The sequence below is a fragment of the Pseudochaenichthys georgianus genome, chromosome 16 (assembly GCF_902827115.2).
Source record: "Pseudochaenichthys georgianus chromosome 16, fPseGeo1.2, whole genome shotgun sequence".
In the NCBI taxonomy this organism is placed as follows: Eukaryota; Metazoa; Chordata; class Actinopteri; order Perciformes; family Channichthyidae; genus Pseudochaenichthys; species Pseudochaenichthys georgianus.
The window spans coordinates 42,760,540-42,785,943 of NC_047518.2; the positions used below are offsets into that span (position 1 = coordinate 42,760,540).

General features: G+C 43.0%; 1 protein-coding gene across 1 annotated transcript in view; it reads right to left on the bottom strand.

Moving 5' to 3' along the window:
* The window catches only part of sema6cb (semaphorin 6Cb), a 206,640-nt gene that overhangs the window by 69,167 nt on the left and 112,069 nt on the right, over positions 1–25,404 (bottom strand). The window contains 5 exon segments of the mRNA XM_034102346.2: positions 2,091–2,213; positions 4,898–4,988; positions 19,462–19,563; positions 19,865–19,921; positions 24,668–24,725. Of these exon segments, the coding sequence (XP_033958237.2) occupies positions 2,091–2,213; positions 4,898–4,988; positions 19,462–19,563; positions 19,865–19,921; positions 24,668–24,725 (431 nt within the window).

Sequence of the window (25,404 nt, forward strand, 5' to 3'; positions counted from 1 at the left end):
CTATGCAAGTTAGTGTATTGCTTGCGTATATCAATTGCATTTACACTTCAAATATTACAACAATTGTGTTAATATGTGGAGATTATCCCGATGAACAATATATGTATGTTCATAAAAGTATCTTTAACAAAGATCTTATTTTGTGCAATATTCCAAAATCCAATGGAGAAATCCCATTTACTTTGTGCTTTGACGCTAACTTTGGGTCCTTCTACAAAAACACATCATCACTGCATCCTCGCCTTGACGTAGCTCCATCAGAGGGAACAAAGACACATTTAATGTCTTTATAGGATGGGAAATTAAATCGTTCTACACACTGCCTTAAACGAGGCTGACCAAGAAGGTAACTCTTGTGTGATGATTGACTGATCAAGAAATAATGGGCCAATTTTACTATAATTACGAGCTAATGAAAATGACAGCCTTCGTGAAAGTGCTGGGACGCAATCAAGCCTGTTGCTCGGCGGTGTTAGAGAGCGATGTATCGATGGCCGAGCACAGACACCAGCTTGGAGAAAACAAAGACACTTTGAAATGAATGTTAATCACTTCCTTCTGATGCAATCTGCGACGGTGAGTACCGGGAGGAAGGAGAAGCTGCTGCCTGAATGATTACTACAAAAGGGCAAGGAACGATAAAAGATTTGAAAAGAGATTTGTTATCCTCTGAACGCAGTGAATCCTGGCATTTCGCAGACTTGGAGAACATGATTCAAAATGCAAAAGCATTCAGGACCAAACTTTAGTCTTTGACAGGTTCATATATCAGAGATATAAGTAGCCGCCCAGTATTCAACGGCCATAACTGTATGCTATGTACCTAATGTTACACTTCATTTCACAGCATGGGTGAATACTTGATTCTGATTGGTCAATTTGGATATTCAATGGTCTGTTATTTCTAGATAGCAGACCGCTGTTAAGAACGCTCTGAACTGAGGGCAATGAAGTCATATTAGTCCGCAGAGAGAAGCCATTTAACATCAGCTGTGGCCAACAGTCAGAAATCACCATAAAATACTTTTTAAGAATTCATTTGTATATACTGAGGGTGCATTGACTCATGATGGCTGAGGAAGTAAACACTAAAAGGAACAGCAGAAGAAGACAGACAGGAAGTAAACACTAAAGGGAACAGCAGAAGAAGACAGACAGGAAGTAAATACTAAAAGGGAACAGCAGAAGAAGACGGACAGGAAGTAACCACTAAAGGGAACAGCAGAAGAAGAAGACGGACAGGAAGTAAACACTACAGGGAACAGCAGAAGAAGACAGATAGGAAGTAACCGCTAAAGGGAACAGCAGAAGAAGAAGACGGACAGGAAGTAAACACTACAGGGAACAGCAGAAGAAGACAGATAGGAAGTAAACACTAAAGGGAACAGCAGAAGAAGACAGACAGGAAGTAAACACTAAAGGGAACAGCAGAAGAAGACAGGCAGGAAGTAAACACTAAAGGGAACAGCAGAAGAAGACAGGCAGGAAGTAAACACTAAAGGGAACAGCAGAAGAAGACAGACAGGAAGTAAACACTAAAGGGAACAGCAGAAGAAGACAGACAGGAAGTAAACACTAAAGGGAACAGCAGAAGAAGACAGGCAGGAAGTAAACACTAAAGGGAACAGCAGAAGAAGACGGACAGGAAGTAAACACTAAAGGGAACAGCAGAAGAAGACGGACAGGAAGTAAACACTAAAGGGAACAGGAGAAGAAGACGAACAGGAAGTAAACACTAAAGGGAACAGCAGAAGAAGACGGACAGGAAGTAAACACTAAAGGGAACAGCAGCAGAAGACGGACAGGAAGTAACCACTAAAGGGAACAGGAGAAGAAGACGAACAGGAAGTAAACACTAAAGGGAACAGCAGAAGAAGACAGGCAGGAAGTAAACACTAAAGGGAACAGCAGAAGAAGACAGACAGGAAGTAAACACTAAAGAGAACAGCAGAAGAAGACAGACAGGAAGTAAACACTAAAGGGAACACAGTATGGGCTCTTGCGCTGTTTAATGGAAAATAAAATGTGAACAGACTTGATCAGTTACAGAAAACCTCTAGCATATCTTCCTTCACATGCTGTTCGCTCACCTCTCAGCCATTTGGAGTCGTACTTGACGGTACGCAGCACTGGGCTGCTTTCTCCCAGACTTCGGTAAATCACCGCATCGCTCGCCAAGAAGTCCGTCATGGTGGCCGAGTAGAAATCACCACCTGAGATAAGAAAAAAGACAGAAAAAGGTGATTTGATATTACACTGTCAGGGATCATAACTCTCAGGAGCAACCCACTTCTTTGAAGCGTATATTTTGGTCACAGGTGACTTTTATTCTGCCCTTTAGAAAGAGGCAGATGATAGCCGATGTAGGAGAAAGTGTCACTTTTAATAACACCCTGTGTGAACTTTGTATAAATGTCAGTGGAAACCTGGCAGGAGCGAGGCTGGCTCTGTTCACACAGCATCGGCTTCTCCCTGCTATCATTAGCACAGAAAACCCAACCGCACATTAAAGTCCATCGAGGGGCAACTTCAGATTACAGCCTGGGATAAAAGCGAGCACTCATATTTAATCACCAAGATAAATTAGGAAGGGTGTAGCTGTAGTTAACATGTAGTTAAGTTTAGGAGTATATATATATTTTTTTAACATTCTCAGAGGTAATTTTCTTCTTCCACTTTTGTAATATGTATAAACCAGGGGTCTGCAACCTTTCTTAATCAGAGAGCTACTTTCATCACAGCTCTTGCATTAATTCACATCGCACTCATCAGTTGAATTAAGCTACTTTTGTACACGTGTGAAATTGCAATACCCAAAGCTTATCAAAAATCTTAACTTCAGCGTAAAGCAATTATGTTTTTTGGTTATTCTTAAAAATGATGACATCAATTGTATTGTGATTTTCAACATGTATTTTATTCTCCTTCTTATTATTTTGTGGTATTGTAATGTTTATTTATTTCCTGTACATGACCTCGTTCAATTCTTACATTGAAACTTGACATTTTTCTTGTACTTTTTAAACGTATTAATCAAAATCAAAGTTATTTTTCAATGCGATCACAGGTCTATGACTAAGACTATGTGTATGGCCAACTCAGGGGTGGGATACTTTAATATAAGTTATGATTTCTGCATATATATTAGGAATGGGAACAATTAATCGAATATTCAGGTTTTGTACATTTCGGTTAACCGTTTTTTTGGGGGTCGAATACTCATTTGCTTTCAAATTCCCATCCCTAATATATATCAATACTGAATGGGAAAACAAGTATTTAATGAGCCCAACAATATTGGTAATGCATGTACAGGACCTTTTATCAGAGACATTTTAGGCAACCAATGCTAATATTTCCATAACATATAATCAGCAATGCAACGAGTCACAGCAAACATCAAGTGTGCCTTCATCTCTGTCAAAGCTACATCATCAATACATGCAAGTAGTTTACAATCAATAAGCATTCGAACTGCATTAATGTCAAACTGAAAAAGTTCACTGAAGTTTTAAATGTTTAGCACAAATATGACGTATATAGAATTTCTCTGAAACTCAATGCTGTAATAACTAGTAAGGTGTAAATCCCTCCGTAGGGAACACTTGATTAAATTATGACATTCAGGACCTTTAACATTTTAAAATGTTTGACTGGCTCTCTTCACTAAACCATCACCGGAAGAGCCTCGGAAGGCAGATCGGCATTACTTACAATTTTATTCAACCTCACAAATTACTGGTGAAAACATCCTTTAATATAAATTAGACTGATGAGATGATTTGTTTGCAACATGTAGTAGTTAGGGTAAGTCACCCCCTGGTATTTGGTTAGTTTTAGGTGTTTTTTTTTATTTGTAATACGTCTATACCAGGGGGGTCAAACTCAAATACACAGAGGGCCAAAATAAAAAAATGGGTACTAGTCGAGGGCCGGACTGGTTCAATGTTTATTGCAGAACTTATTGAAATGAACTTATGGCACATATTAAACCTGGAACTAACAAAGCTTAAATTACTGCCTATAGAAACAACATTAAATTATCAGTTGCATTCATTTCTTATGGCTCTATCTGCAGAGTCATTTCTTATGGCTCTATCTGCAGAGTCATTTCTTATGGCTCTATCTGCAGAGTCATTTCTTATGGCTCTATCTGCAGAGTCATTTCTTATGGCTCTATCTGCAGAGTCATTTCTTATGGCTCTATCTGCAGAGTCATTTCTTATGGCTCTATCTGTCATGATTACATTTATCCACAGGCCAACAACAGCTTCAACAAAACTATTCCGCTCAAAGAGAAACCAAACATGCCCTGTTGCCGTGAGAGAGAGTGCAGAAGGAAGCATCCATTGAACTCAGTGTGCTGCTCTGAGATGCTAGCTCAGATACTTGGCATCTCATCTCGGGTGAAAGGTCATCCATGTTTGGGGTCAGGCTCTGAGCGGAGGAGACCCTCAGGATGGAGTGAAGGTGTGCGTGCAATATACCGGCGGGCCAGATCTAATAGGAATTCGAAATTATCCTGCGGGCCGAAATTAAATCCACCACGGGCCTGATTTGGCCCCCGGGCCTCGAGTTTGACACATGTGCTCTAAACCGTTTCTAATGTTGGTAATACATCATCCAACTACTTTCTGTTTAGTGTCCGATCCCTTTCCTCAAGATTAGTTTGGCTTATAAGTGTGTCCCAATTCCAAATCTTCATTCTGTCTTATACTTGATTATTGAACTTTTGGTCAATACATTGAATTGAAATGTGGGAATCTTAATAAAACGGGAACGTTGAGGACACTGAAGAGGAGGAAGGGCACTGAAGAGGAGGAAGGGCCCAGATCAGACGCTGCGGGAGTTGAACATGTGTTACATCACAAGACTTTTCATTGCTCAAATGACTCACCTGCAAAAAGGCCGACGTTGGACTGGCGCGACTCAAAGGGGCATCGAGCCTGTCCCACCACCTCCTCCCCCTCCTGCTCCAGAGTGGACATCTAGGTCAGGACACAGGGGAATACTTTATTAGTCCATATACACAACGGTTACCACCCACGAGGTCACGGCTGCAACACATCAACACACACAAGTATTTTATGTGGGATGCCGAATCAATCTGTGACGATGAAAGGCAACACGCATCAATAAGATTAGTTTTATTTGATGTGTTCTGCGAGCCGGGTCCATAAATAAACGGTGTAATGTTGGAGGTCCTGCCGTCTCCAGCGGAGAGGATTATCTCTCAGCCGCAGATATTTAGCTGCTATTTTCCAACACGCTGTTAACAAGGTTGTAAAGCTCAGATACAACAATGAGTAAAACCCAGCAGAGTGTGTGTGTGTGTGTGTGTGTGTGTGAGAGAGTGTGGAGGGAGCATGCAGAGCAGATTCAACACCCTGTGAAGTAACAAGGTGACACACACACCACTTAAACAGCCCATTAACACGTGGCGTTATTTATGTGATGCCGTTTCCCCTCCTTAGACACAATCAGTGTGTGTTCTTTTATTATGTGTTTAAACAAGACCTTCAAGAGGACATGTCCTGCTCATTTGCAGGTTGTCTCTCCTGGGACATGTCTCCATGCTTTAATGTTCAAAACGCTCTTTATTTTCCTCGTACTGCCTGTGCTGCAGCTCCTCTTTTCACCCTCTGTCTGAAACCAGAGCCCAGTCTGCTCTGATTGGTTAGCTGATCGGCTTTGTTGTGATTGGTCAACCGCTTCGAGATGTCCCGCCCCTTAGCCTACGTACAATGTGTCGGAGCACAGGGAACACCCCAACAAGCCTAATAGGGCCTCTTTAAGCTGTGTGTTCCGAGACGATGGTCAAAGTTTCCGATATCAAAGCACCGTATTTTCCGGACTGTGTCAACAAAGGAGTCGATGGAGGAGTTTCAGGCATGGGAACATACATTCAGAAACACCAATGTAACACGACAGGGAAGATAAAATCCTTGATTATAAAGTGGAGGCGAACCAAATGGGAAACTTGTACAAACTAATTAATGCCAGAATATCAACAACTCACTTTTAATGGGACTTAGTGATACCATGCATACTAATGAGATTGATGCGGCAGAAAGTAACTACTGTATGCGTCTTGTTTCGTTGGTGCTGTAAGTCATCGTGGTCTGCCAAGAGATGCAAATTAGCGTGAAACTAATTCCGGCACAATAGAGCTCTCCAACTTATTGGCGATTCAGAAGTGTCCACCTCCTTCTGTTGTTAAAAAAACCAAGCGTCACAGCAGCCTTTTGGAAACCGCTTTATGATTAATTACTAAGTTTAACAACCGTAAAGAAAGTGAGACGTCACAACAACAGTTTGGGATAAATGATAGCCGCACATATGGGCTGATAACTACATTATTAACGGTGCGTTGTGTTTGAAATACTGTCAGATGTCCTTCTTCCCGTCTCCATCTGTCACAGGAGGCGCATTATAAAAAGTATTAGTTTGAGTTTATCGCCACAGAGGAGGAGACGGTTGCTTTAGTGCCGCAGATAGCTGTTCCCATCTCTCAAAAGTGGATATAAGCACCGAAATGTCGTGTGTATCCATCTGGGGCCTTTTACTAAAAACGCAACACCCAGTTGGCCACTTGCATCTCACAAATGGGACTGTTTTACGAAGACGTCCCATTCCCAGGCGAGAAAACAGTATTTTATCACACTTTTACCCATTGGATCCATTTCTGAACAGTTGTTGAAGTCAAATGTACAATTTAGAAACTTCTTCAGAGCTTGTATGTGTCGTTTTAAGCCCGAATACATTGCATAAAACATGTATTATTTCACGCATCAACAGGAACTAAAATCGTATTTCCATGTTTAAAAGACGTACAATTAAGTAATAGCGTAAATAGCAAAAATATAACTTTCCGCATTGCCTATACACTCCCTGAGAAATCGGTGGTACAATCGCTCCAGATTTTAAAGGAGTCACATGTGTGTACACCTCTGAACCTGATGCAACCGAACACAACCGCGCTGCCCTACATATCGCTGCTGAGGAGCCTCTATAGGATCCTCCTGCAGCAGCAGCGATGGTGCGATTTGGACATGAATAAAACATATCGGAGACTGAGAGCTTGTAATGTGTTTTCCAGTTTGGCTTCACGACAGGAAGCAGCCACACAAGAGAAACGGGACGGAGAGAACAAAGGACAGCGGGGACCTCATTAGTGGAAAGGATTTGATCAGTGGGACACACAATGTTAAGATCTATTATGATTTGTTGCCATGGTAGTTACACTTCTTTGTGCCCATATTTTGTTTCTCTTCTGTGACCATTTCCATGCTTTAATGTTCAAACAGCTCTTTATTTTTCTGCACGATTAATCGATTTTTTTTAATTTTTCTTTTTCCATCCACACCAATCAGAAGTGCTGTGCTCCACATGTAATGGCCATTGTTAACCGATCAGAAGTGGCTCAAGGTAACTACGCATACGCCCAACAACAACCCTGCACGCGGAACCATGTGTGAAGACGTTCCTAGCAACGTGTGGATAAACGGCTTCAGCCGAGCCGGGAGCAACGTTGGACAATTTAGGTACAATCAGTGAAGAGTCTGTGTTATATTCTATTCAATGAACCGTGAACTGGGTCAGAGAGAAAGACGTGCAGGTGTGTGTGTGTGTGTGTGTCACTGTCTCTGTGTATGTGTTGTATCTATGGAAACACTCTCCTGTGGATGTCCTTTTAGATTTTATTATATATATATATATATATATATATATAGCAAATTGAATCGCAATATCCGTCAGAAAAATTGCAATTGGATTATTTCCTCAAATCCTGCAGCACCTCTGTTCACCCTCTGTCTGAAACCAGAGCCCACTCTGCTCTGATTTTAAGGAGGGATTATTATATTCCTCCACACCATATAAAACCAGGAGAGTTCTACGAAAAATCAAGTAATGGAATATTATTAGCAGGATGTGAGCTTTCAGTCTCCACTTAGGTTAGTGCTCCTGAAAACACAATTACATGTGGTTGTAAATCTGATTACAGCATTGACCAGACTCCTCTCCTGAAAGTGAACAACGGTTTGTTCATCTTAAAAAGCAAACCGACGTCAGAGAGAAAGGAGGAGTGGATGAAGCCGACAGATGGATTTGACGCTTTACGGTTTTGTTGCATCACAAACGCATGTTGAAGGCAGCCTGTCTACAGAGCAGCTGACACACACACACACACACACACACACACACACACACACACACACACACACACACACACACACACACACACACAGACACACACACACACACACACACACACACACACACACACACACACACACACACACACACACACACACACACACACACACACACACACACACACACACACACACACACACACACACACACACACACACACACACACACACACACACACACACACACACACACACACACACACACACACACACACACACACACACACACACACACCACCCACACACACACACACACACACACACACACACACACACACACACACACACACACACACACACACACACACACACACGGCAACAAGCTTGATCCTGATAAGCCCCAAAATAGACTGGGACATATTTCTTAACTGGTTCAAGGTCGAGTCTTAACATGTATCTGTGAAGTGTCTTTGAACCTTTTAAATAATAATAATAATGAATACGACTCATTTGTTGATGTCTTTTGAAATATAATTTGCCTCTATATCTTAAAAGTTCGTTATAAAAAGTTTGACCATGTTGCAAAAGGTTAAAAGCAAACGGGGCTTATGATGATATTTCCCCAATGTTCTGTGAACGGTCATTCTGTACGTGTTGCATGTCCTCCTCCGCCCGCTGACGCAGATGCCCAGCCTGGAGCAGCCGCTATCTCCCAGGAAGAGGGGCTGCCCTAGCATATTGTGGTGTTAGAACAAGTGTTTACTTTAACAGCTTTATGATATCACGGCCCGTCCAAGACACGATCTGACTTTCATTACATTTGACTCGAGTGTTTCGTCAACTTATGTGTTGCTTAAAATAATTCTTCTGCATCCAGTCTGTGACACTGTGAGTGTTGCACGGCCAGATACGGCTCAGCTGACTCAGATCAGGAGATATATGATACATTATGAAGTGATATGCCGCGGACTGTACTTAATGTACTCTGATCCGGTTACTTATGTTGTGGCCGATATGTAAGTAAGCTTTCTTAACGCTAATGTTATAATAGTCAGATTGCTCTGAAGATGGAGGTGATATTCTATTCATGTTCACGTTCACACAGTCTGTGATTTTGGCCGGCCGTCTTTCCTGCAACGGCAGCTTAAACTGTATTTCCTCCGCACACTGAGCTCTGATTGGTCAGCAGGCAGTGCTTTCGCTGAGTTGATCTCTTATCCTGGAACCTATCCTGCTTCGGAGCACAGACTAGGTTCCAGGATAAGTCACCATGGAGATCTATCCCGCTAAAAAGAGAACCAGCTTCGTAGGACCGGAAATCCCAGAAGTTATCTTGCTAACGAAAATCCTGCTTCGTAGTATACCCCCCAGGTTAGGAGCAGGTTAGGTTGCAGGCTAAGAGCTCAACTCAGTGAAAGCACCGCCTGCCTGCTGACCAATCAGAGCTCAGTGTGCGGAGTTTAAAGCGATCAAGTCATATTACAGGAGAAAGGAAATACAGAAAAGCTGCCGTTGCAGGAAAGACGGCCGGCAAAAATCACCGACTGTGTGAACGTGAACATTAATAGAATATCACCTCCATCTTCAGAGCAATCTGACTATTATAACATTAGCGTTAAGAAAGCACTTAAATATCGGCCACAACATAAGTACCCGGATCAGAGTACATTAAGTACAGTCCGCGGCATATCACTTCATAATGTATCACATATCTCCTGATCTGAGTCAGCTGAGCCGTATCTGGCCGTGCAACACTCACAGCGTCACAGACTGGATGCAGAAGAATTATTTTAAGCAACACATAAGTTGACGAAACACTCGAGTCAAATGTAATTGAAGTCAGATCGTGTTTTAGACGGGCAGTGATATCATAAACCTGTTAATGTACGCATTCAAACACGTGTTCTGTTCCAGCTGTATTCACCTTGCAGGTGCAGCTCTGTGGCTTTGATCCTGGATCAAGTGTTTAAGTCATGGATGTTTAAAGTTTAACTTCTTCATATTTCTAGTATTAAAGTTCACTTTTCATTCAGGAAGTATGACGCTGCGCTGTCAGTGCGCTTCTCCATGTTGTGATTGGTCGAATGCTCCAAATACCACCCCTTTCATGTGAACGCGCACCTAACTAGATAGGACACGGCTGGCTTGAGCGATCCACTTGATAACCAGCGTCGTAGTACAGTTTAGCGAGAGCGCGTATGTTTTGGATTAGGCCAACCGGCTAACTCAAACATATCCAGGTTAGGTTGAACCGGCTTCGTAGTCCAGGCCCCTGGAACACATCCTTCTCGGGGTGTAGATGACCCCGAGCCATAAGCGACAACAACTGTGATCCAGTGTCCTCAGCGGTTTAGTCCATCTAATGAAGAATGTTGATTATTACCTTCTGAACTAGTAAAGCCTGGAGCTACAGGAGGGCTCTTTGGATAGATTGTGGCATCTCAACCGTGTGGTCAAACCGTGGCTCGTGACATGTTCTCCGGCCGAAGCTCCAAATAAACCGTCAGTGTTTGCCATCAAAGCTCCAGCTCTCCTCGTGTCTCTGAGTCCTGACTCCATCAGAGCTCCAGCTCTCCTCGTGTCTCTGAGTCCTGACTCCATCAGAGCTCCAGCTCTCCTCTCTGAGTCCTGACTCCATCAGAGCTCCAGCTCTCCTCGTGTCTCTGAGTCCTGACTCCATCAGAGCTCCAGCTCTCCTCGTGTCTCTGAGTCCTGACTCCATCAGAGCTCCAGCTCTCCTCGTGTCTCTGAGTCCTGACTCCATCAGAGCTCCATCTCTCCTCTCTGAGTCCTGACTCCATCAGAGCTCCATCTCTCCTCTCTGAGTCCTGACTCCATCAGAGCTCCAGCTCTCCTCGTGTCTCTGAGTCCTGACTCCATCAGAGCTCCAGCTCTCCTCTCTGAGTCCTGACTCCATCAGAGCTCCAGCTCTCCTCGTGTCTCTGAGTCCTGACTCCATCAGAGCTCCAGCTCTCCTCGTGTCTCTGAGTCCTGACTCCATCAGAGCTCCAGCTCTCCTCGTGTCTCTGAGTCCTGACTCCATCAGAGCTCCATCTCTCCTCGTGTCTCTGAGTCCTGACTCCATCAGAGCTCCATCTCTCCTCTCTGAGTCCTGACTCCATCAGAGCTCCAGCTCTCCTCGTGTCTCTGAGTCCTGACTCCATCAGAGCTCCATCTCTCCTCGTGTCTCTGAGTCCTGACTCCATCAGAGCTCCAGCTCTCCTCGTGTCTCTCTGAGTCCTGACTCCATCAGAGCTCCATCTCTCCTCGTGTCTCTGAGTCCTGACTCCATCAGAGCTCCATCTCTCCTCTCTGAGTCCTGACTCCATCAGAGCTCCAGCTCTCCTCGTGTCTCTGAGTCCTGACTCCATCAGAGCTCCAGCTCTCCTCTCTGAGTCCTGACTCCATCAGAGCTCCAGCTCTCCTCGTGTCTCTGAGTCCTGACTCCATCAGAGCTCCAGCTCTCCTCGTGTCTCTGAGTCCTGACTCCATCAGAGCTCCAGCTCTCCTCGTGTCTCTGAGTCCTGACTCCATCAGAGCTCCATCTCTCCTCGTGTCTCTGAGTCCTGACTCCATCAGAGCTCCAGCTCTCCTCGTGTCTCTGAGTCCTGACTCCATCAGAGCTCCAGCTCTCCTCTCTGAGTCCTGACTCCATCAGAGCTCCAGCTCTCCTCGTGTCTCTGAGTCCTGACTCCATCAGAGCTCCAGCTCTCCTCGTGTCTCTGAGTCCTGACTCCATCAGAGCTCCATCTCTCCTCGTGTCTCTGAGTCCTGACTCCATCAGAGCTCCAGCTCTCCTCGTGTCTCTCTGAGTCCTGACTCCATCAGAGCTCCAGCTCTCCTCGTGTCTCTCTGAGTCCTGACTCCATCAGAGCTCCAGCTCTCCTCGTGTCTCTGAGTCCTGACTCCATCAGAGCTCCATCTCTCCTCGTGTCTCTGAGTCCTGACTCCATCAGAGCTCCAGCTCTCCTCGTGTCTCTCTGAGTCCTGACTCCATCAGAGCTCCAGCTCTCCTCGTCTCTCTGAGTCCTGACTCCATCAGAGCTCCATCTCTCCTCGTGTCTCTGAGTCCTGACTCCAATTGCTTCAGAAGTTTCCCCACAATACGTATAATTAGAACAATTATAAAACACATATGGCATAATCAAAGTTACAAAAAAGATATGAGAATATTATGTTTCCAAGTTAGAATCTGTGAAGTATTATAAATCTGCTGATCAAAGTCCTTTTCAGATGTTCTGAGTAATGATTAATAAAGCAGAAGATGATTGAATACATGCACATTAAGGGAAGTCCAGCACGGAAGATGAGAGTCCTCAAATCATGATTTAGGTAAACATCTGTATACTTGAGTACACTGATAGTATTGCATGAAGAGAGAGGAGCCGCCTCTCATCCTGGAGCGGAAGATAATTTCAAGCCAAGCACTACTACGAGACGTAAGAGGACAAGTCAAGCTGTGCGAGTTAATTTGTTTTCTAATGCCTTTTTATTTCATTAATTTGTTTGCTCTCAAATTATGTTCATCTTTTTGCACATTTAATTGCTTCCAATTCGTACTTTTAGATAACTGTATTGTTGAACATGGAAAACTTTCTATTTGCAAAAAGGGCCAGACCTTTCATGTCAAGGACTCAAACTCACATCTGTACTTTTGCCTTTTTAATTAAGCAAATTATCGTTGTGTTAATCTCATTTCCACTGATGCTTACATTTCTAACAAAAATACCTGAACTTTCTACTTCTTACATTTCTAACACAAATACCTGTACTTTCTACTTCTCTCATGTTGAACACAAATACCTGTACTTTCTACTTCTCTCATGTTGAACCCAAATACCTGTACTTTCTACTTCTCACATGTTGAACTCAAATACCTGTACTTTCTACTTCTCTCATGTTGAACACAAATACCTGTACTTTCTACTTCTCACATGTTGAACTCAAATACCTGTACTTTCTACTTCTCTCATGTTGAACACAAATACCTGTACTTTCTACTTCTCTCATGTTGAACCCAAATACCTGTACTTTCTACTTCTCTCATGTTGAACTCAAATACCTGTACTTTCTACTTCTCACATGTTGAACTCAAATACCTGTACTTTCTACTTCTCTCATGTTGAACCCAAATACCTGTACTTTCTACTTCTTACATGTTGAACTCAAATACCTGTACTTTCTACTTCTTACATGTTGAACACAAATACCTGTACTTTCTACTTCTCTCATGTTGAACTCAAATACCTGTACTTTCTACTTCTTACATGTTGAACACAAATACCTGTACTTTCTACTTCTCTCATGTTGAACTCAAATACCTGTACTTTCTACTTCTTACATGTTGAACACAAATACCTGTACTTTCTACTTCTCACATGTTGAACACAAATACCTGTACTTTCTACTTCTCACATGTTGAACACAAATACCTGTACTTTCTACTTCTTACATGTTGAACACAAATACCTGTACTTTCTACTTCTTACATGTTGAACACAAATACCTGTACTTTCTACTTCTTACATGTTGAACTCAAATACCTGTACTTTCTACTTCTCACATGTTGAACCCAAATACCTGTACTTTCTACTTCTTCATGTTGAACACAAATACCTGTACTTTCTACTTCTTACATGTTGAACTCAAATACCTGTACTTTCTACTTCTTACATGTTGAACACAAATACCTGTACTTTCTACTTCTCTCATGTTGAACCCAAATACCTGTACTTTCTACTTCTCACATGTTGAACACAAATACCTGTACTTTCTACTTCTCACATGTTGAACACAAATACCTGTACTTTCTACTTCTTACATGTTGAACACAAATACCTGTACTTTCTACTTCTTACATGTTGAACCCAAATACCTGTACTTTCTACTTCTTACATGTTGAACTCAAATACCTGTACTTTCTACTTCTCACATGTTGAACACAAATACCTGTACTTTCTACTTCTCACATGTTGAACACAAATACCTGTACTTTCTACTTCTTACATGTTGAACTCAAATACCTGTACTTTCTACTTCTTACATGTTGAACCCAAATACCTGTACTTTCTACTTCTTACATGTTGAACACAAATACCTGTACTTTCTACTTCTTACATGTTGAACTCAAATACCTGTACTTTCTACTTCTCTCATGTTGAACACAAATACCTGTACTTTCTACTTCTTACATGTTGAACCAAATACCTGTACTTTCTACTTCTTACATGTTGAACCCAAATACCTGTACTTTCTACTTCTTACATGTTGAACTCAAATACCTGTACTTTCTACTTCTCACATGTTGAACTCAAATACCTGTACTTTCTACTTCTCACATGTTGAACACAAATACCTGTACTTTCTACTTCTCACATGTTGAACACAAATACCTGTACTTTCTACTTCTCTCATGTTGAACTCAAATACCTGTACTTTCTACTTCTCACATGTTGAACTCAAATACCTGTACTTTCTACTTCTCTCATGTTGAACTCAAATACCTGTACTTTCTACTTCTCTCATTTCCCAAACAGCTGGTTCCTTTAGTCTGAATGTGTGTTGGTGCGTGATCGTTATTCTTTAGAGTCGTTGCGTGCCTATTGGTTGGAACACGATCCGTGTATCCATCACTTCCTGGGCCTCATTTCTAAAGGGATATACGCTCAAAAGATGGCGTACGCTCCTGATAAAAACCCTCTGTTAGTTCACAGGTCATCACGGTGGAAAGTAAGAATCCTCCACTGAAATGTAAAGTCTTGAGTTATTCAGCTCCCCTTTGGATGGAGACTCCCCCTCACCGTTAGATTTACAGCCTGCTTCCGGCCCCCCCCCCCCCTCGTCTAATCGCCCGCTTTGAATCAAAGTCCAAACCAGTGATGTCACCCTGAGCTCAGCTTAACAAAACCAGACATGACACGGGCTGGAGTCTTGCATTGTTCTCACACAATATAAGTTTAAATCAGACTGGGGGGACGTTCTATCCCACAGGCTATCCTATAGCACAGCGGCCCGGACGCATTGGAAGTGGGCCGCCAAGTAATTAGCAAAACATTATGATTTGTGTGGAAACATTTCATTATTAAGATTTTTTTAATTTATTTGAACCTCCTTTCCTTTCTCTTTCTCGATCCCCTTAGCAACGGTCATTACAGTCCTTGACAGCGGTCTGTTCTAGTGGATTAACAACGTGTCACATGTTCTGAATCGACCAATCAGAACTTTATTTAGCCTCCGTATTGTTTATGGTTGAATGTGGGCCGCGAACATTTTTTAGATTCTTAACATCCCGATAGCAACGAGTAAATTAAATGCTTTGACGATAAATACATACAAATATATCATCCGTGGAAGCCGTGGCGCTGTAATAAGCACGACCAATCATCTGAGCCGGCTAAAGTAACTGGATGGCCTACCTGCCCGTCAGCCTTCCATCTGTGCTCTCATTGGTCATGTTCCTGTGTGTTGGAGGAGGGGCTCTGTGAGGAAGTCTGAAGGATTGTCTCCGGTTGTGCACTCGAGCTGGTTTCTCCATTCTTACCGACCCGACCTTAAAGTCGGCCCTGAGTTGAAAAAGCTTGGGAACCATTGCTATAGCACAGACGTGTGGTTACACATATTAATGCATTTTTACAAGAACGTTTTATCTTTATTTTTGCTTCAAAATCATAAAGCCGTGTTAATAGTTGGAGATTATCCTGCCGTACAAAACGCGTACGTATCATAAAGGTGTGTTTGCCACAGAGCTTATTGTCTGCGATATCCTGACATCCCATTGCTTTTAGGCGAGGGCGTCTTCCAGGTCAGCTCCACAATCATTCATCACCGTATTGTGCATATGACAATAAAACCTTTGGATCTCAGATCTTATGATCATCGTGCCGATAACCCAAAGAGACGAGAAGCAGCCGAGCCTCGTCTCCTCTTCGTCCCACTCGTCCTCCCCACTTCATCTCCTCCCTCTGCTTTGTTGTTCCAGAGGTGTGAGAATATTGCCTCCATCAGCATATCTTGTGTCCTGTCAGCAGATTATTCCACCGACGTGAAGCGTTTGAAGTTAAACACAGTGTGTGCTCGGTACAGATCTGCGGCTCGGTTCAAGTCCACATCTGATGCGATTGTTCAGACCCTTTGTATCCTTTTAATAATTCCACTTATTTGCACTTGTGTGGCTGCACTTTGAGCTCACAGCCGCTTGTTGTCTCCTCGCTGCAAACACATATTGACGTGCAGGCTGTCAGACTTCCTTAATAGCTGACTAATGCTGCTTTCAACCCGGTGTGACCACTGTGTGTGTGTGTGTGTGTGTGTGTGTGTGTGTATGTGTGTGTGTGTGTGGGGGGGGGGGGTATTTTATAGGAGACGTCCTTTTCAAACGGCTTTAATTTGTTTTTATTACTTTTCCGTCAATAGTGGCCTTTCACAGATGTGCTGTACCTGTGTGTGTGTGTGTGTGTGTGTATGTGTGTGTGTGTGTGTGTGGGGGGGGTATTTTATAGGAGACGTCCTTTTCAAACGGCTTTAATTTGTTTTTATTACTTTTCCGTCAATAGTGGCCTTTCACAGATGTGCTGTACCTGTGTGTGTGTGTGTGTGTGTGTGTGTGTGTGTGTGTGTGTGTGTGTGTGTGTGTGTGTGTGTGTGTGTGTGTGAACTGGTGTATGTGCACCACAACATTACAGTGTGGTGGAAAATGCACTTTTAAAATATTTTTAAGGTGTCTCTGACTTTACTTTTTAATTATCCCCCTCTTATATAAATTAATAATTTTGTTTAAAGTGAAGTTTATTGTTTAAAATCATATTTTGTTATATTGCGCTATTGATGTAATGTTTTCAGCGGTTAAATATACCTCCTTTTATCAACCAGCTTTAAAGGTCACCTATTATGCAAAACGCACTTGTTCATGTCTCTTCTACATCAACATGTGTCCCCTCTTCTTCATGTCTCTTCTACATCAACATGTGTCCCCTCTTCTTCATGTCTCTTCTACATCAACATGTGTCCCCTCTTCTTCATGTCTCTTCTACATCAACATGTGTCCCCTCTTCTTCATGTCTCTTCTACATCAACATGTGTCCCCTCTTCTTCATGTCTCTTCTACATCAACATGTGTCCCCTCTTCTTCATGTCTCTTCTACATCAACATGTGTCCTCTGTGGAAAGAGACTCTGAAAGTTTCAGGAACAAATACCCCCTCTCTTTTTGTCCTGATCCAACAATATATGTATATGTCAGTATGTATCTGTAGAAAAACAGATATTATTCAATACATATGTTTTCCGTTACCCTTTAAAATGATTTGTTCCTAATATTCCATAATCCTAAAGGCTCTGCCGCCTCTGTCCTGTGACGCATGTGTTCCAGTCTGATGTTACACATTGTGAGTCTTTACTGATGACTTGACCATCTGCTCTGTGTAAGCCACGACCACCTGTTTATGCCATTACATCTGATAATTCCACTTAAAGAGGCCCTACTTGGCTTGTCCCTGTCCTGTAGTGTGTTATATGGGTTTTAGTGCATGTAAACGGTCTAAAGTTCACACACTCCCCCGCTGCATGAAACGCCTAATTTGACTGCTTTGTATTCTTACGTATCATAGAAACACTTAAGCGTCTTTGGCTCCAACACATTGTACGTGATTGGCTAAGGGGCGGGACATCTCTTACCGGTTGACCAATCACAACAAATGAACATATTATGTCCTCTTTAAATAAAAAAAATATATAACAACGAGAAAAAAACAAAACATTCAAGGTACCCAAAACAGGGGCAAGAAGAAGCTTAAATGCCCCCCCCCCCTCCCCTGCATTTTCCTTGAAACTAAAAGATTAGGTCATCGTCATCAGCGCCATGTTGTACGAAACAATCAAAAAGAAATAACTTTTACACTGACAAGAAACATGTCCTGCTCATAACCATTCAGGATTTGGCTTCTAAATAATAGTTTTAGTTCAGATAAACTTTAATTTAGAACGTTTTGAATTTGTTCGTATGGATGGTTTTTGAAAAAAGCAGTTTCCTCTCAACATGTGCATGCCCTCTGTCCGTGATGCTACATACCGTACGTGAAACAATGTGGGTTTGCCGTCACATTCCCATCCTAATGGGGTATGTGATGGAAGTTTAGTTTTAAAAGGCGTTAGATATTTTTATCAAAACATTTCAAAGTGTTTTTTAAGGGTGATTGGGAATAGAGACTAACCTTCTCTCTGAGATCAGATTTACGCATAGGATTAACGCAAACGCAAAAAAGCTTCCGTCCACACGCAATATTCACCGGATAGTGTCTGTCCACACGAGACCGCTCGTTTAGCTCCAACCGCTGGAGAAGCTGCAGTACATATGCCGAGCCTGTACGTGGCGCTGTAACTTCCTCCACAAAAGCAGCGAAGAAGCATGGTTGTCATGGTTGCCCTTCTGTTTATTCTCCGCGGTGGGGGCCGAGGGAACCGGGCAGAGTTTTTCGCCAGTCAACGTGAATTAAAGTTTAAATCTTCCGGACAAAATGATAAAAGTGCCGGTCAAAGGTCTTCTTTGTTATTTATTGAGCTTTAAAACAAATGAATAACGAATCTATATAATATAATAATAAAATACACGGAGCCTCTCTTTTTCCTCCCTCTCTTCGGACAGCGCCAGTGTCTGTCTCATGCAGCAGCTCATCCAGTAATCAGTGACCCGGCCGACAGTAAAAATAAACATATTTATAACTAGTTTAGGTAGTTTGAGAGGTGTCTCCGTCCTGTCCGATTAGACTTCACTCGCGTTTATGTCCATATCGAGAGAAAGATAAATAATCTGAATTCAGTGTGCAGTTTACTTTGGGTGAGCAGCAGAGGTGGGGAGAGGCGGGGCTATTGCCTCATCATCATCAGAAAATGATCGTATAGGGCGTACATACGGAGCCGTTGGACCCCCCAGAGCGTTGCGTATGCCGTTCTATCCACCTTGGGACCCGTGATCGTTTCCTCAGTCGTTTAGTGCCGTATGCGGTCGTCCTCGTGTGGCCGAACGGTCTATATGACACTAAACAGTAACGCAAACGACCGTTTTCGTCCTCGTGTGGCCGGGGCCTAAGTGTATAGGTCGTGTGTTTTAGTATGACATGTGAGAAGGAGCTCTGCTTGCAACCATTAGAGAGGACTAGTTAACAAATAGTGTGTTTTGTGCACGCATTGCTTTCATCATCACTTTCGAGACAGCATCCGATTTAGTTTTTGAAGACAACGGGTGCAATAGAAACCGAACACATAACCGCTGTCCTGAACTACGATCAGGAACTGAAGCCACGGTTTCTTACCTTATAGTTGCGGCAGGTGGGGTTGAAGGCGTTGGTGCCGCATGCGAACAGCGTCTCGTCGTTGCGGGGCACCAGCACTTTGATGTAGTTGTAACATTCATCCTGCCAGGTGGAAACAGGCGCATGTTACCGAGCGTCAGGGACCAGGTCCAACGACAGAAGCAAAGCAGGACGAGAGACACACCACCCTCCTTCTGTCTACAGTCACCATTTATTCCCCAGGCTGATTCTTGTGCTTACGATGTAGCTCTGGGGGGGGGGACATGCTACGCTAAAGCCCCCCGCCTGTCTGCTGATGGATGTGCCGCTGATTGTGATAAGCTACCCGCAGACCGTTGCTTATTGCAAGTCTACGCTGTGCCGGAAGACAGAGGGTGAGCAATAAGGGAAGGGTAATACTCACGCTGTTCTTGCCTCTCACGGTGCACTTCTCCACATCCTTCGTCTTCCAAGTCAGTTTCTGAAAAATGAACAGACAGCCAACTGTCAGCTCAGAGACAAGCTGCTTCTCACCATCGCAGCTTTTGTTGCTCCCAATCGTTCACGTGCTATTACGAGACAGCTGTGATGGAAATCTCATTAACTTCAATAAACTGTCGCGGAGAAGAAAAACAAACAAAGTACACACACACACACACACACACACACACACACACACACACACACACACACACACACACACACACACACACACACACACACACACACACACACACACACACACACACACACACACACACACACACACACACACACACACACACACACACACACACACACACACACACACACACACACACACACACACACACACACACACACACACACACACACACACACACACACACACACACACACACACACACACACACACACACAATTAACCCCAAAACGCCCCGCACCCCAGAGTCTGTTTACCCACTGTTTACCCACTTCCTGTCTGCGCGCTGGTCGTCCAATGGGAAACAGATCCATCAACCAGTTAAAACGCTTCGCCAGTTGACGGTTTAATGTCCTCCCTTCAATTGTCGGGTAATATTATGACCAGAAGTTTCTCAGAGCTCATAAATAAGGCAGAGGAGCTGGCAGCTGTTGACACCGCGGCTGCAGTTTGTGACGGGATACGAGCAGACAGGAGCTCGATGTCTCTCTGAGGGTATTATGGGATGGCTTGGAGGACTTGCACTGGGGTCGGCTTCGAGTCTGAGCTTGAGGCCACTTCCAGGATTCTTTTTCGACTAATTTCGAGTGGAACGTGTCTCTGTTTTAGCCACTTTTAATGTTGACTCTTTAAAAACGTTATCTTGGACATAATAAAGAAATGTAGCTACCTGTAAATATATCTATTTTTGCTTAAAAATGGTACACTTATACACAATTAGAAATATTTTTAAAGTGTAATAAAAATGACTCTTATTTTAGAGGCGACATCCTAAAATCATTCATTCACATTTCTTTTTTAAAAGACATTTGGTCTTTAGATGTAACTGTAATATCGTTTAATACACGCACATACCGTAGGATATTCCTAAACATTATCGTTTATAGCCAGCTCTTTTAAAACGGCACAGCTCGTCCTCTTTACATTCTGATATACTGCACATACTTTAATGTAACTGCAATTTATTTTTTCTATTTTTATACAATATTTTTATATTTTTCCTATTACTGTGTTTGAATTGATTACTTATACACCCAAGCACATTTTCTGTATGCGTACAACTTTTTGGTAATAAACTTTAATCTGATTGATCCGTCTATCTAAATGCTTTTTAAACACGGTTTAGAACGAGGAAAGAACACATTTAACAAAAAGACATGTCACAAAACACACAATCAAATAAATGTCATGCATCAAAGATGTGTCTAAATCCTGAAAAGGCACAAAACTGGAGAGACTTTTGAGTCTTGTGTTCTGAACCACGGCCTCGCACTTATCGCCCTGTGCTAAAACACATCATGTTGGGGGGGGGGGGGGGGGGGGTCCACTCCTCATGGACCAAAAGTCCCTGAAAAACAATTTGTCCCACAGGCACCTTATTCTGTTGTTTCTCAGAGCTGCTTTTGGAAAGCTTTCCATCCGGCGGTCTAATCAGAAAATACTTCGGAAAGCAGAATGCAATCTAACAGACGGGAACACTTCGTGGAGGAAAGACATGCATCTCAATAGGGTCGGGCTTTAAACCGAACTTTACTTGATTTATACCGAATGAAATAAGTTTAATAATGCATTCGTCATCCCCCTTTAGATTTCTGACTTCCCTTTTGTTTATGAAAGCCTCTTTCTGCAGATTTATGTGTTTGGATAAAGGTCTTAAATAAACATTTGGATTTCTCACAAAGGCTCATTGGTTTCCTGAAACATCTGCGCTCTGTAGTTTTCAGTAAACATTATTCAAGCAGTTCAAAACGGTGCCTTTGCCTGGGACTATTTTCAGCGGAGGATTGATACACAAGAAAGGGTTGTACATTAGCGGTGCACTGAATGTGGGATCGACTCAATCTTAACGGCAACCAGTTTAACAGATGTACAATTAGTTAGTGGGATCTATTGATTGTTGGTTTGGGTCTTCAAGAGGTTTGGAAACAAACAGAACATGGGGGGATGCCCTGCAGTACATGGTGCTGCACACATTTTGAATGTTTGATACTTGTTGGGGTACACACAAGACAATCTGTCCAAATATTACTATCAATAAGCTCAGTCAGGCGGTTTATACGTCTCTTCATAGTGTTTAATACCTAATAATACTGTTCCTACTGTACATACTGTATTTAGGATACTTATAATATACACATCACTGCATTTCGTTGTGCCAGTACTTTTACTGACTGGGAATAAAGACTGAGGACGAGTCATCATTCCCTGAGCCGTATATAAAACTCCGATTGGAGAGCCAGCGCCTCGAGGATGCGAGGGACATCTCCGGCGTGACTTTGTGAAGGTCTGACACGATTCAGCTGAGTCAGCATTATGGAAATGGACCCTGCCTCGTCTACGCTCCATTTGGTTTACTAATAATTACTTATGTTATGGCCACCGAAGCCCAGGGAGATCAGCGAAGAGAGGAGAATGTGATGAGGGTAAAAGATGAAGAGACGGTGGGAAATGAGTGAAGGAATGGATTTGAGATGAAGAAGACGCCTGTTTTAGAGACACGAGTCATTGAGAGGAGTAGTGACTTCAATGATTTCCCCCTCTGTTCCTGCCGTCACGCTGGAGGCGGCGGAGGCTCGAGTAAACGGCAAAAAAAGACGTCGTCTACAAACATTCAATCTCCAAACTCTCATATAACGTAACGGAGTAAATATGAGCTGTTCCCATTTCTTGGTGCCACAGGTTTCCACCCAGATCAATGCTTTAGATCCCCCTCACATGGAGGGGGGTCTGATCAGAATGCATGCGTGTAGCACTCGTCTAAATACGAGCTCCGCGGCCTCTGAGGGCTTTGATTTCAGTGCAATCGTGTTTGACAAATGAGATTCAGATGGGAAGGAGCGTGGCACTGCAGAAGCCACGAGAGCCCAGGGCACTCGTATTGGATATACGTCTGAAGAGAGATTGCTTGATCCTTCAACGGAAAGGCAGACGAGGGGAGAAAGGGAAATAATGACATACAAACATTACAAGAGATTTCCCGTGAAAACACACGGGGGTTCAGAAAAACAAGTCTCCGGATATCTGCCTTACATCAGAGCTTACCTTTGAACAGGTGCAGGTGTTCATATCTGTTTTAGCTACATGCAGCAAAGCCCCACATTCAGTTCTGTGAAATGTGTTTGCTTACATCGTCAAATATCAACTGAATGACCACAGAATCCTAAAACCTATTTTAACATTATTTACATTAAAACAATCCATGAAATCTTGGTAATTATTTTAGTCTTTTCTGGTTCCTCATTCAGAGATGGTTGGTATTGGTTCTGAATGAACATCAGACAGATCCTACATGGCGTAGTTAGAGTAAGATCTCTGCCTGGGTGCGAGTTTTGTAAGAATGAGAAAATCAACAGGAAGCTGATAAATAAAGGCAAAACGTAACATTCAGTTCCTGTTTTAACGTCAAATTGTATAATTTTCTGAAGGTTAACAGAACCCTGACTAAACTTTGACATATACCAGTCTGTGATAATCGATCAAGGTACGTTCCTCTGATCAGAAATATGTGTAATGTGTATCTGTAAAGAGCTTTGAGCACTGGGAAAGGGCTATAATAAATGTAAGGAATTATTATTATTATTATCTTAACTAAAGTCAAAACATTTTTAATTGAAAAATAAGGGAATATTTGTGTAAAAGAGGTCGATTGACCATAATGCCAAAAGTAAAAGAGTACATGTGGTAATGAGTTGGCATATTAGGTGGTATGGTATGGTTTATACCACATGCTAAATATGCTAAATATGCTAAATATGCTAAACACTCAAACCAGGACAAAAGACCTCTGCAGCTCATCCAGAATGCAGCGGCTCGTCTGGTCTTCAACCTTCCTAAATGCTCCCACACCACGCCGCTCCTCCGCTCCCTCCACTGGCTTCCGGTAACTGCTAGAATCCACTTCAAGACACTGGTACTTGCGTACGATGCTGCGAATGGATCTGGCCCTTCCTACATCCAGGACATGGTTAAACCGTACACCCCAGCACGTGCACTCCGCTCTGCATCAACCAAACGGCTCGCTGCACCCTCGCTGCGAGGGGGACCCAAGTTCCCATCAGCAGAAACACGTGGGTTTGCTATCCTGGCTCCAAAATGGTGGAATGAGCTCCCATTGACATCAGGACAGCAGAAGCTACACACCTTCCGGCGCAGACTGAAAACTCATCTCTTTCGACTCCACTTCGAGCGATAGAACTATTAACAAAGCACTTATATACTAATAAAGGGCTGGCTTATCTAAAGCCAGTTGAGTAGCACTTGAAATGTGTGGCTCTATGAAACCTGATGTACTTTATGATTCTGTCTTCTTCGAGTTTGTGTCTTCCTGGTCGAACGCACTTATTGTAAGTCGCTCTGGGTAAAAGCGCCAGCTAAATGCAATGTAACGTAGAAAGTTGCACAGTTGACGGAAAGACAACAGAACATGAATTACAGTGATACGGATTAAACGCATATCAAGCCCGACGACATGCTGGATATCAAACATAGAAACAGAGGCGCCAGCGGCGACTACACGTCGTCAGGATTGTGTGCAGACGCTCCTACCTGCTGTGGGATTATCTGCTCCGACGAAGATGCGAGGTTGATGGCGAACACATGGTCCCTGGAAGAGAGCAAAGACAGCGTTATTGGGGCGTCTCCACGAGCTGCTCGTCAGTGATCGATGCTCCATAAGCCTCCGATCCAGCCATTTCACCAAAACAATGCTCCAGAGGGCCGGATCGAAGCTGGTGGGAGGCGGATGAACACTCCGAGTTACTGGATTTTCAACTCGTGGAAACTTTCCACAGCACTCAAAGGTTTCCCAACTATCGACCGAATGAATCACTTTGTGAAGCGAGGCGTGCTCTATGGACGCAGCTGTGGAAAATATGAAGTCCATTTCAGTGCATTAAGGATACACATGTTTTAGATGGGGCTCTTGGCAGCGAGCGCTCTGCAGATTGAGAGCGAGCCAATAACTGAAGCTCAATTTATTTTGCACATTGCAGTTTAGGTGGAGGAGGAGCAACCTGTACTTGTTCGATAAGTACCCTACGGCATCTTGATTAAGAGGAGAGCAGTGGGCAATTAGGATGATGCACGAGAAAGACTTGTTGCAACAACAGGAAGTGTTTGTGTGCAGGTCCGTCTGGCATATTTACATAGTTAAGTTGAGGTGCATTCAAGTCCAGCGCGAACCGCAGGAACATGACCACTTACAGGATTTTGATTCATGCATAACTCTGTAAATGTGATTCTTACGTTATTTACGGTTGACCTTATGTCTTTCGTTTACCAAC